The sequence below is a fragment of the Mirounga angustirostris genome, unplaced genomic scaffold, assembly GCF_029215605.1.
Source record: "Mirounga angustirostris isolate CCGP_5_RB_7025 unplaced genomic scaffold, mMirAng1.0.hap1 SCAF_13, whole genome shotgun sequence".
In the NCBI taxonomy this organism is placed as follows: domain Eukaryota; kingdom Metazoa; phylum Chordata; class Mammalia; order Carnivora; family Phocidae; genus Mirounga; species Mirounga angustirostris.
In genome coordinates, this window is record NW_026991721.1 from 55,894,144 (window position 1) to 55,906,246 (window position 12,103).

The 12,103-nt window shown below is 53.5% G+C and overlaps 2 protein-coding genes across 13 annotated transcripts in view; one reads left to right on the forward strand and one right to left on the reverse strand.

Annotated features, from left to right (window-relative positions):
- FAM168A (family with sequence similarity 168 member A) overlaps positions 1-6,016 on the forward strand; it is a 188,322-nt gene extending 182,306 nt beyond the window's left edge. For all 5 annotated transcript variants that reach the window (XM_064576962.1, XM_064576960.1, XM_045894400.3 and 2 more), the window contains one exon: positions 1-6,016. In XM_064576962.1, coding sequence (XP_064433032.1) covers positions 1-128 — 128 coding nt within the window. In that variant the 3' untranslated portion in view covers positions 129-6,016.
- Positions 3,710-12,103, reverse strand: part of RELT (RELT TNF receptor) — a 24,801-nt gene continuing 16,407 nt past the window's right edge. For 6 of the 8 annotated variants that reach the window (XM_064576957.1, XM_064576955.1, XM_045894393.3 and 3 more), the window contains 4 exons: positions 11,782-12,039; positions 11,177-11,375; positions 9,339-11,024; positions 3,710-7,114 (listed from right to left, as the gene is read on the reverse strand). In XM_064576957.1, coding sequence (XP_064433027.1) covers positions 10,977-11,024; positions 11,177-11,375; positions 11,782-12,039 — 505 coding nt within the window. In that variant the 3' untranslated portion in view covers positions 3,710-7,114; positions 9,339-10,976. Of the gene's footprint in view, positions 7,115-9,338; positions 11,025-11,176; positions 11,376-11,781; positions 12,040-12,103 lie in introns of those variants that run through there. The other 2 variants (XM_064576956.1, XM_064576959.1) reach the window with 2 other exon arrangements.

Here is a 12,103-nt window from a genome sequence, read left to right on the forward strand (position 1 = left end):
GTCTGGAGTCACACATTGTATGCAACTACTCAAGTCTTACACAGGTGCTGGAGCAGTCCCCTAGCAGCACCACCTCTGTTTGCAAGAAGAGACAACGGAAGTGCAAGGGTCACTTTATGCATCTTTAACGGTTTTGGTTTTTATTTTTGGTTTTTGTAAAAGCTGCTTTTTCTAATCTCCTGCCTCTCCCCACTGTCCCCTTCTTAGCCGCTACCCTTCCAGCTCTATCCCCTCCTTCTGACCAGGCACATCCTCTCTGCTCTTCGTCTCTCCTTCCCCAAGCATCTGGTCCCTGGGGACCCCAGTCTAGTGGCAGGCAGAGAGGGGGGTTTATTGCAATGGTTCAGCTGAAGATGTGATTTCCTTTGAAGAGCATAACACATGTGGCCCTCGGGTCCAGGGTAGAAACTCAGAGCTGTCGAGCAAGTTACATCTCTGGGGGATTGTTTCTTTATTTTTCCTAAGCAAGATTGGTTGGGGACATGACCATGTCCTGCCACAAAGGAAAGTCTTCTGAGAACCATCGCAACAGACCAAGAACAGAACCACCTGATTAGGTAGGAGTGTTCATAGCAGCTTAATACCCCGGGTGAGAACCTGCGAAAACCAGATTCTTTCCTTGGGAGAACTTGAGGGAGGGTGGGGAGGAGGGAGGGCACTGTGGGAAAGAAGAGGGGAGAGAGGTGCTTGCCTACTGGCTTTGGTTTGTAAGGTCTCTGGCCAAATTGTCTGGGCCTGGACCCTCTGATTTGCACAGTGTTGTTAACTGACCTGGCACTTCCTCAAAAGGTAATTTTGACCTCAGACCTGCCAAGCAGCTGCAGGGTGATGGTATCCCAGCCTCCCAAAGCCTTGGAAGGCCAGGTGCCCTATGTAATCCAGACCTTGGCCCCTGAGCCCAGTGGACCCACTCTCAAAAGATGCTTCCTCTTGATTAGAGTGGGAACCTATGGCATTTCTCTCCCTTCCCTCTGCCTTTCCCAGTGCCAGGGCTCACCAATCTGTCCATGGGGCTCTTGGTTACCTTGTGCCATTCACGGCCAAAGTGAAGGAACCACATTCCAGGTGGGTGCTGGCAGCTCTGAAGGTCAGGATAGTGAAGGAAAAGCAATAGCAATAAACATTTCATAGACTCATGGAACTGAAGGGACCTTAGCAATCATCTCATCCATTCCCCTGTTTGATTGATGAGGAAGCTGAGGCCCAGAGAAGACAAAAGGACTTCCCTAGATCTAGCAGTAAATTAGCATTAAATGCAGCCTTCCTACCTAAGGGCATGTTATCCACAAAAATTTACCTAGGGTTGGATTAGCTTGGTTTTGTAAAAATTAAGTCAGCAGCACCCACACCTGGTGAACTCTGGTACAGTCTCTGGGCTTTGGTTTCTGCTCTTTTCCTCCATGGATTCCAAAGGAGGGGTTTGAAGACTGGGCAGAGGTCACATGGGGGCAGATGGCAGGAACAGAAATTGCAAATGAGGAAATAGCATTTGGAAATTCTGTGAAGACATCTGGAACTTTCATTTTATACCGGACTCCAGCCCTAGAAGGAGCAAGTGGGCTGGCTGAAAAGGAGAATCTATGCTTTTAGGACAGTAGCCCCTCATCCTGAGAAGAGAGGAGGACAAGGATGAGGCCCAGGAGACAGGGGCTCTCATGGGAGAAGAGGAACCCCTGAGTCAGGAACCGTGGCTAGTCTCAGCCAGGAGCCCACTGTCCCAGCACTGTCCCCTGCACCCAGCTTCTGGCTGGGCCAGCAGCCCCTCTAGGGGTAAGGGGTGCAGGAACATTTTACTGTACAAAATGGGATCATCGATAACATTTGGGACTTTTAAATAACCCTTTTGATTTTAAATTCATGCATACTTGGATACACCCCTACCCTTACCTCCCATGTCTCCCTTAAAGGAGGAAAAAATCAGGAAACTTGAGCCAGAAGGACCTTAGAGGCTGTCTGGCCATTCCCAGGAGGGCAGAGCCCATCAGCGTCCAACTGAGAGCCAGGAGTTGGGGGACCCACCTTCTTGGCCTTCCGGGGAACTGCAGGACCATTAAGGAGAACCCTAACTATTCTAAATGGTCTGTTCTAGGGTGCTGATGGGGTTTCTTTTTAAAACAACAGTTTTCCAGTGTTAATCCATTTTTTGCAAATACCTCCTCCTACTCTCTGGTTTTGTAAGGGTGGGTGAAGGTTGTTCTAGATTATGTCATATGTGTTTGGAAAATGCCAAAATAATACTAATGATAATAGGAAGCCTTTGCATTTGTCAGGTGCTCCATAGATTCGAGCGCTTCCCAGCCTTTAATTTACTGGCCCTGAGAGAGAGGCAGGGTCAGAGTTCTTGCACCCATCGAACAAATGAGGAAACTGGTTCTAGAAGGAAAGGGAACTTGCCAATGTGAGCGGAATGCTAGTATCTTAATAGGCTTCTCTGAACCTTGCTGCCTCTAGGGGCTGGGTAGAACCACAGAGAGGAGGGGAAAAGGAGGAGACCTAGGAATGACCTTGTTACTTTTGTTCTTTCTATACCAGTAAGTAAAAACTAACATCTGGTACCTCACAGTTCACAAAGCAGTTTCACATCCATTCATCTGGCTTAACCCTGTGAAATAGAGTATTCCTCCCATTTGATCCATGGGGACACGGTGACTTGGGAAGGCAAAGGGACTTGCTCATCAGCGGCAAAGTCACCTGAATCCCAGTTTGTCCACTTTCCCTCCAGTCTGACTCCACACACAGGCTTGTGGACTGAAGCTTCTATGCTCTGCACCCCCTCTTTGCCCTAGTATGTAATTCCAGATCAAAGGCCCCAAGGCAAAAACAAGGTGCAGAAAGGTTATGGTCTGGAAGAGCCCAAGTCCAGCACCCCTTTTTCAGTATATGTGGTGGAGCCCCAGTTCTTCTGGCCTCCCCCTCTTGCTTTGACGGAGGTCCACAAGCCTAGCCAAGCTTGGGGAGTCATCGCAAAGGGAACAAGTCCAGGAGAGCAGGGGCAGTAGGGTGCCTTGGGCAGAAGGACCATTCCCAGTAGATCATAGGCGTCTCCTGGGCGGCATCCAAAGATACTGGATGGCCCAGTGGTAAAGCTGGACAGAAGGTCAGCTGGAAGGGCCCGGTCACTGTAGGAAGGCCAGCAAGCCAGAGGACGAGGGGTGTGCCCACAGGACATCGTCAGCCACAAAGCTGGCACCAGCGTGCAAACGCCTCTCCATTCCACTGCCTCCCCCCCGCCCCCACCCCAGTACCACAAGCTTGGTGGCCAGGGTTAGGGGCACAGGTGGTTCCAGACAATAGCCCTCTTGGCTTCCCCAGCTTCTCCTTGACTCCCTCTCCTCAGTAGCCTAGGGCCCAGGAATCTGGCTCTGGAGTGCCCCCAAGTGGTCAAAACATAACCTTTTTGCCACTTTTTGAAAAAACATCTTTTCCTGAGATAGGACAGTTGCTACAGCCCCTCTCTTGGCAGTAACCCCAAAGTGTACATCCCCTTAGCTAAATACTGAACAAGGCCACCTACACCTACCCACAGTTTTTTTAATGTACAAAGTACTTTGACACTGATTGCCAAATTCTCACTTTATAGATGGAAAAAACAGTCTCTCAAAGGCTTAGGAGACTTGGGGCACCTGGCTGGCTTGGTCGGTAAAGCATATGACTCTTGATCTCGGGGTCATGAGTTCAAGCCCTATGTTGGGCCTAGAGCTTACTTTAAAAAAAAAAAAAAAAAAAAGTCTTAAGAGACTTGACAAAAGTCCTACAGTTAAGAGAAAGAGCCCAGATGTGAACTCTTCAAATCCTCTGCTCTTTCAGTTGGCATCTGTCACCTGCTGGGTCTCCAGTGGCAGGCATGAAGAAGGGGTGAGCTATCTGTCTGCCCCAAACAGAGGAAGACTCCCAAGAGACTGGGTAGCTCAGTCCTCCCAGCTGAGATTTTTATAATGGGTGGGCCCTGGGGACCCTGGCAGCACCAGGAGGATGAGAATTGGCAACAAAAGACCTAACTTGAACAAAACACTTTGGGGTCGTGATGCCTAGGACTGAAGCCACATTCAAGGGCAGCCCCAGGTATCTGTCCATTGAAAGACCCATGGCCCTGGAAAGCCTGCCCACTGTCTGCACCCAGTGAGTCGGCACTCCCGGGGGACCTGGTGTAGCCCTGAATGGCCAAAAGCACATCTGACTTCGATGCCTGGGCTTGCTTTTCCCATGGATAAGAACCAGGACCAAAGAGTTCTTGCTGTATCCCAGCTCTTACCCCTGGCCACCCAAATTGTTCCAAGTTTGAGGTTTACTATCCCAGAGAGCGAGGGGGGCTCCTTTGGAGGGTTTGCTTTGTTCTGAGTGGCATTCAGAAATGAATCAATCACGTGGAGCATAAAAATAGGGCAGGCCCCTTGGTCGCCAAGCCTGGAGCCCTGCATATCAGAATTCTTGGCTCTGCTCCATGGCCAGAGAAGGAAGGCCTGGAGGGCATGGTTCTTGGTCTTTGTGTGGTCTTAGTTATAGCACTCTGGCTGGATTAATCACTTAGATGTCACCATGGCATTCCTCCGTTGCAGTTGAGTGAAGACACATGGAAGCTCTGCTTGTCCATCCTGTATTCTACCACATCGCTACAGTATGCGGTCCCAATCTGCTTGCCGAGCTTCAGAGAGGGGCAGGTCAGGCAGCCGAGCGGGCAGGTAGGAGATGGGCTCCCAGCAGGTGCATAGCCCCAGGGGAAGCCAGGCCCCACCCAACAGCAGGATCACAGCAGAGGAAACCCAGCCAGGCTAACCATCGAATTCCATACCTGAGCCTCCGAGATCAGGCTCGCGTGGGCATGCCAGGTTGACTACAGTCTTTTACCTGTGTTCCCCTCACCTAGAAAACTTGTTTCTGAAGTTACGTATTACATGGTTCCAGGGCCCAGCCTTCAAAATTCCTGCCTGGCAGGCCAGCTTCAACATTCCATAGCCAACCTTGCCTGAGCCAGACTTGGGCCCCATTCCCTCAGTTTCTCCAATGGTGGTTTTCTACCTTGCATGCTGTTGAGTCCAGCCCAGTGGCCAAGTGAGGAACACAGGGGTTGGGACTGGCTGCCACAAAGCCAGAAAGGGAAACTAGAGCTCTTGTTTCCCGCAGCTGCATCCATAGCCCCTGGGCATTCATGTTGCGGTGGTGGGGCCCTGTACCCATCCCAGCTCCCAGTAAAGTGGGTACTCTCTTCCCTGAAGAGAACAGATGTTAACAGCTTTGCAGAGAAGTACCAGCCCATAGGAGTCAGATGGGTGAAATCCTCTTTGGGCCAGACCCCAGCAAGACCAGCAGCTCCAGGCTCTAGCCTTCCTCCTCATGCCTGTGAGTCAGGAAAAGAGTAGGAATGCCCACAGACCACCTTCTCGGGTCAGCCAGATCATGTGGATCTGTGAGGAGACTCCAGCTCCTCCTTACCCAAGGGGAGGTAAGGCCAGGCCTCTAGCAACTTGGAAGTTGTCTATAATGACCTTTAAAAGCCCAAGGGTCTGTCCCCATCTCCTGACTAAAAGGCATTGCATCCCTATTTCATATCACATGACAGAGGAACCTTCTTGTGGCATGTAACATCCCTGTAAGAGCATTGTACATGATTTTGTATTTTTTAATTAATTTTAATCTACAGGTTGGAATCTAATTTTTAAATTTTATTGGAACTCCCATTTTAAAAAAGAAAAACATTTAAAATAATAATAATAAACCTTTGACCGGTGTCTTCCAAGTAGTTTGATCAAAGAACTTAGAAGTGTTTTCAAAACACAGCCTGGAGTGTAAAGATTGGAAAGTCCCATGGCCTCGCCTTGTGTGTATGAAGTGTAAATCTGGTTTTGTTTTGTTGTTTTGGATTCTTTTGGGTTTTTATTTCATTTTATTTTGAAGATCAGATAGTGATCACTCTGAAAGATTGAAGCCAAGAATTTGTAACTATGATATTTACTGTAAGCTGTAGAACATTCAATAACTATTAAAAAAAAAAGTTTCCAAAAACTTTTTTGGAAAAGTCCGGGGTGACCAGACTGGTGGTTCTTGGGGCAGGGAGACACAGACCACCGCTTAGGCCAGTGAATCCCCTGGGTTTCTTCCCAAGCTCATTCTGAACTTGTTTTCACCAGTCAGGTAGCGCCTGTGGTGCATCTCCCCGCAGGCGTAGCAGGGCTTCCCTGGGATTCAGCTGAGGGGCCTGGGAAGTGGCCATCAGCACCTGGATTAAGGTGGGTGATACAGGAGCCCTCGGGGGCCACGAATGATGAGGGCTGCCGTCTGCCGAGGGTCTACCATGGGGCCAGCACTGTGCTTTATGTTGGGTAACTCTCCTAATCCTCACAGCCCAATGGGAGGTGAGCCGGTCGAGAGGGGGCAGCCAGAGAGTAAGTACCTTGGCCAAGGTCACAGAGCTTGGAGCTCAAGGTTCAGAGGTGGAGCTCACTTAGTCTAGCTCCACAGCCCAGGCACCGAGTCCCACATTCTGCCCACCCTGGAGGAGGCAGTGTGTGTGTTTAGTTAAAGGGTGAATTTGTCAGGTGGGAAACCAAGGGAAGAGCTTACAGATTTGTAGTCACAGAACGACAGTCAAGGGAAGCCAGGTGGTCTCCATCCAAGTAGTCACATGCTGTCAGTTTCTATCCTGAATCTCTTCCTCCTCTCCCCTCTGCGCAAAACAACTGCCCTAGTCCAGGCCCATGCTTTCCCTGGTCATTGTGGCCACCATGCTCTCCCAGCCTCTAAGTGTTCAACCTCCTCAACTGGAGAGAAAATGACCTGGCCCACACTAGAGCTGTAATTACAATTCAGGACTCCTAAACTCTCCCTTTCTGCCAACCCGTGCCCTGTGCCTTTGCAGCGTGCCCCCCAGTTCCCCCTCCTGTCCTCACCTACCAGGGAACTCATTCTCCCTCCCTTGCGCAGTGGAAAGCTCTATCAGATGTGGGAGTGGAGGGCACCTCTGGCCACAGACTTGGTCGGGCTGTGTCAGCAGCAGTTTCTCCAGGGCAGGAAAGGGATTTTCCCCAGGGACTCAGCTCCAGGTCACAGTGGTAGGACTGAGGGCCAGGAGCAGGCAGAGAGGCGGAGATCTGGGCCGCTGTCCTCACTCGTCTGGTCCCTGGGGCGACAGGTGGAGTTAAGGAGAGGTCAAACTCAGAACTCCCCTCAGCCCAGTGCCCCAGCTTGTCCTCCAGCTCCCAGGACTGCCAAGATTCAGAGGGAGCAAGCCTAGAAGAGGACAGGCCAGGAAAACTTCCAGATGAGGGTAGAGGCCCTGAAGGCCAAGGGCATTGGATATACCCCTACCTGATCCCTCAGCAACTCATCCCATCCTTTTGGGAGCTGCCCCCAAGGGACAGGTCAAGAAATTTAGGCCAGAGTCCCTAGTTTTACCTTCCAGCAAACAGACCAAGACGGGTGAGGGGGTGGTACTGGAGGGGAGCTGTGATTACCCCAGGGCCCAGCACCATGGTGGGGGTATCTCTTACCTGGCCTGGGAAGCCCAGACCCAGCCTTAGTCTCCACACCAAGATGGCATTTGGAGTCCACAGTCCAGCCTTCCCCTGGGAAAGGAGGCCGGAGAATGGGAGGGACCACTTCCCACCCCATCCACCCAGGGTACTGGCTCTTGCTGTCTCATCATCTTGGTGTGTCATCCAAGTTCTGGGGTAAGTGGGGTTGGTTGGCTGAGGGGACAGACAAGTTTGAGAAACCAAACCCCAAGATGCAGCTAACAGTTGACAAACAGGGACACCAAGTGGACCCTGGCAGCGCAAGGGAACATTTCCTTAAAAGTGCTAATGATGCCCACTAGTCCCCTACAACAGACCCCTGTTCTAGACTTTGGCAACCTTTGGTGCTCCAGAAAACTCCTCCTGATGTGCAGCCTGCTTCCTTTCCTCCTCTTGCCTAGAGCAGGTAAAGCTCTGCCTCCTAGGCCCTAAGAGGTGCCCTCCCTTTCCTGCACATCTCAGAAGCCTCGGAGAGAGAAGACTGTGTCCTGGAGAGCCAAGAGGCAGGGAGAGAGCAAATCTCAAGGCACAGCTGCCCAGCTTCTCTGGGCTGGAGTTTTCTGAGCTGCTGCTGGGCCAGGCCCCTGCCCATGGCTTCCACACAGGAGGAAGGCCCCTGCCCACAGACAAGATGGTCCTCTCGCCCTGGCGTCCTGCCATGGCCCCAGCCTTGGGGAGCCCTGCCTGGGTTGGGCAGGAGTCAGGGAATGGGGGCAGCTGTGGCCTCAGGGGACAGCAGCACCTCGGGCCACTTCTGGCTACAGCGGGAGCAGCAAGGACAAGAGAGTGACATGGGCCTCCTGTAGGCCCAGCCTGACAGCCGCCCTCCCACAGCTGCAGCAGGCCTAGAACTCCCACAGGCTTCCACACCTTCCCAGGCTTGCGCAAGCATCAGTAGCTGGTTCTTCAGCCTCTCTTTGGGACTCTCCCATTAGCATTTAAATGTCTCCTTCCATCTTTAAAAAATATACCAAATACCCAGAGAACCCAGAATTAACTAAAAATTTTCTCTCCCGGAGCCTAAGTCTCCACCAGCTATTACCTGGCACAGTCTGGCTTCTGCAGGGAGCTCAATCCACTCAGACCTGGTCCTGCTGTCACCATGTCCATTAACCAGGGGCTGCAGCAGTCCTGACCCCGTGGCGACCCCTGGCCTTGTGATCCACCCTGCCCTTCACTCTCCTTCCCTCGCTTGCAGGACACCTCTCCCCTGGTCTCCTTCCCACCTCTTGGCAGTGCCCCTGAAACCGCCGAAGGGTCTGCCCTGAGCCCTCTCCTGGGCCAGTCCTGGTCCAAATCCTACTTAAGTGCTTCTAGATATTCTCGTAGTCCAGATCGGTCTCTTGAGCACTCCAGGCCTTCACATCCAGATGCACTGGGGGCTGTATCACAGCTGTCCCTAATCCCTTGACCCACGTCCCTTTACCAAGCCCTAGCAGTTCCGTCTTAGGAGTCTCTTGGATTCCCCCCACCCATCACGCCCACACAGCCCAGCCTCCACCATCTCTTGCCTGGACAGCTGTAACAGATTCCTTGCAGAACTCCTGCTCCCTCCTCCACACCGTGGCCAAGAGCAAGCTGACCAGCCCTGCTTTTCCCCTTCCTAAATGCCTTTAAGAGGTTCCCTGGCATCCCTGGCCTAAGGGCTTCCAAGAGCGCGTGGGGCTGCCTTCTGGTGCCCACCCCCACTCTAGTCTCCACACCTGTCCCCTTCCACTTCCAGCTTCTCCAGTTCCTCGTGGTGCCCCCAGGCCTCTGCACATGCTCTGCCCTCTCTGGGGACCATGCTCCCCTTCCCACATTCTCCAGCCCCCGATGTATCTTACTTACCCATCCATCTTCCAGGCTCCACGTCCTCTAGAGCTGTGCTGTCCAAGACAGGAGCCACTAGCCACATGTGGCTACGGAGCCTTGAATATGCTAGTGCATGTTAAGATGTGCTTTAAGTATAAAATACCAGATTTCAAAGCAAAAAAATTAATGGCTCATTCATAATGTTTATACTGACTTTATATTGAAATGGAAATATTTTAGAAACACTGCCTTAATACGTTATTGATACTCATTTTTTTTAATACTGTGTAAAATGTGGCTATTAGGAAATTTTAAATTACATACATGGTATGTACTGTATTTCCATTGGACAGCACTGCTTCTAGGGGCTTCAGTGAGAACCCAGTGAGGTGAGGGGCCTCCCCACTTCACCTGCTGCCCCATGTCCACCCGCTACAGAGCCAGCCCTGCAAGGGGAGGGATGGCCTGTCCCCCGCACGGTACCTGACACAGAGGTATTTGGTGAACAGACGGACAACCTGGGAAGAGGCACAGGGAAAGAAGCTCCTGATGACACCATTTTCCCACCTTTTATTATCCAATAAATGGATGGGAATGTAGACAAGGACAGGACAACAGCAAATTTTCAATAAATAAGAGAAATGGGGATGGCAGTGGGGCCCATGCCTGCATGGCCCCACATAAATAACCAGGTCACTGGGCTCGAGTGGACATAGGAGCTGGGCTGGGCAGTCGCCCGCACTGACCAGCTGGGGGACAGACACCAACACCACAGGGACACACAAACCACCGAGGCCAGAGGTGCCTCTCCAGCCCCGCACACACCCCTCTCCCTGAATGCTCCTGAGATTTTGGGGTGGCTATGCAGGCTGGCACCCTGTATCACAGCCCTACCCAGGTCAAGGCTGTGGTTCCAATTTCAATAAAAATAGCAGGGAGGGGGGCAGATACATGCATTAAGCCCCTTCTGTAGGCAGAGCCAGGGATGGGCAGCCCCATGGGGGCCTGAAGGCACAGGCCCTGGAAGCCGCAAAAATGGGGCCATAGATAAAGCTACTAATGGGAGGGGTGGCAAGGAGTCAAGCTCTCCCCGCACACGACCCAGGCCAGAGCCTGCAAGGGACCGGAGAAGTCCTGGGCCCCGAGACACCTTTCTCTCCCCACTTCACGGTCAGAAGGATGGTAACCAGGTGATGGCCAGGGACTTGCCCACGGTTAGAACCAGGGAACTCAGTCTCCAGCCCACGGCTTTTTGTTGCCCCTTCCCTTCATGGGGCCGCTGGAAGAGGAGGGAGAGGTCCACGCTAGGGCCCTGTACAGAGGCGGGGGCAGTAGATTACCAAGGTGTGGGGCCAGGGGTGCCAGGCAGAGGGCCCCTCCCCACCGCCAAGGCCTAGCCACCTGGTGGTACAGAGGATCCTGCAGGGTCCTAGGATCAGGGCAGGGCACAGGGGCAGGGGAGGGGCTCTCAACCTGCTCCTGCACGCAGCACCCGCCAGCACCTGTCTCTGCACGGGGGCGGACACTCCCACCTCCAGGCCTTGGCCTTTGCTCTTCTGTCTGCTGGACCATTGCTTCTTGATCCTTATAGGCCCAGCTGCAGCTCTACCTCCTCCAGGAAGCCTTCAGAACCTCCCAGGACAGGGCCGCAGTGTCCTCAGCTGAGGCAGACCATCAGATAACCAGGTTGCTCTCACTTAGCCGGACCACGTAGCGGTTCTCCTGGGTGACAGAAGTGAGGGGTCAAAGCTGAGTCGGGGGGCTTCTGGGCCCCAGGAAAGCGGCCCCTGCCCAGGGCTCCCTGTACCTCCACCCCATCCGCAAGTCCGGGTTGGTCCAACTGCCAACAGATACTTGCCCCCTCTGGGCCTCACCTCAGACTTGTTCTCTGCTGGGGGCTTCAGCCCCTTAGTATGACTTCCACCACTTGCCAGCAGTGCCCGCTGCTCAGTGGGGAGGCCAGGTTGTGGTGAATCAGGGAGGTCACCCCCCGAGGGCCCAGCCTCCATGATAGTCTTCACCTCAGAGGCTGCTGAACTTGACCGCTGCTCTGGAATTCGGGCCACTCGGAACCTGTGAGGAGTAGTGGTGCAATGATCCCCCCATTAAAGAGGGAACCCTGGGTATAGAAAGGACATTACCTGCTAGGGTCCTACACCAAGTTCATGGATCAGAGCCTGAGCCCATCCTATATCCTCCTACCCACAGATGAGCCCCCAGCCACCCCGGCCCTAGGTTGTAGGCAAACAGTCCTTTGGCCTGAGGGCCCCAAGGTGTGACGGAGGCCAGGACCCTGCACTGGGGCCCAAGGGCTCGTGTGAGACACAGCAGAGCTGGGAAGACCTGACCTCTCCCAGACCACCCCACCCCCCTTCTGCCCATCACTGAATGGGATGTTCAGGGCTCAAACAGGGCCCCGTCTCCCCCACCCTGGGTATAGCGTCTCTCCCTGACCCTCCTGCATCTGTGCCCATCTCACCTGCCCACAGACAAGATGGTGATCTCGCCCTGGCGTCCTGCCTTGGCCCCCGCCTTGGGAGCCCTGGTCGGGTTGGGCAGGACTTGGGGAGTGGGGGCAGCGGCAGCTGCGGCCTCAGGGGACAGCAGCACCTCGGGCCACTTCTTCTGGCTACAGCGGGAGCAGCAGGGGCCGGAGAGCGAGGCCAGGCCCTGCACGGTGTGGAGGTGGTGGCGATGCGGGCAGATGTGTGGTGTGCTGGGGGGGCCCGGCGGCAGCCTGCACAGGGCACAGGTGGGCGCGGTCACCAGGGCAGGCCCGTGCCAGGGGGTCCCAGGCGGTA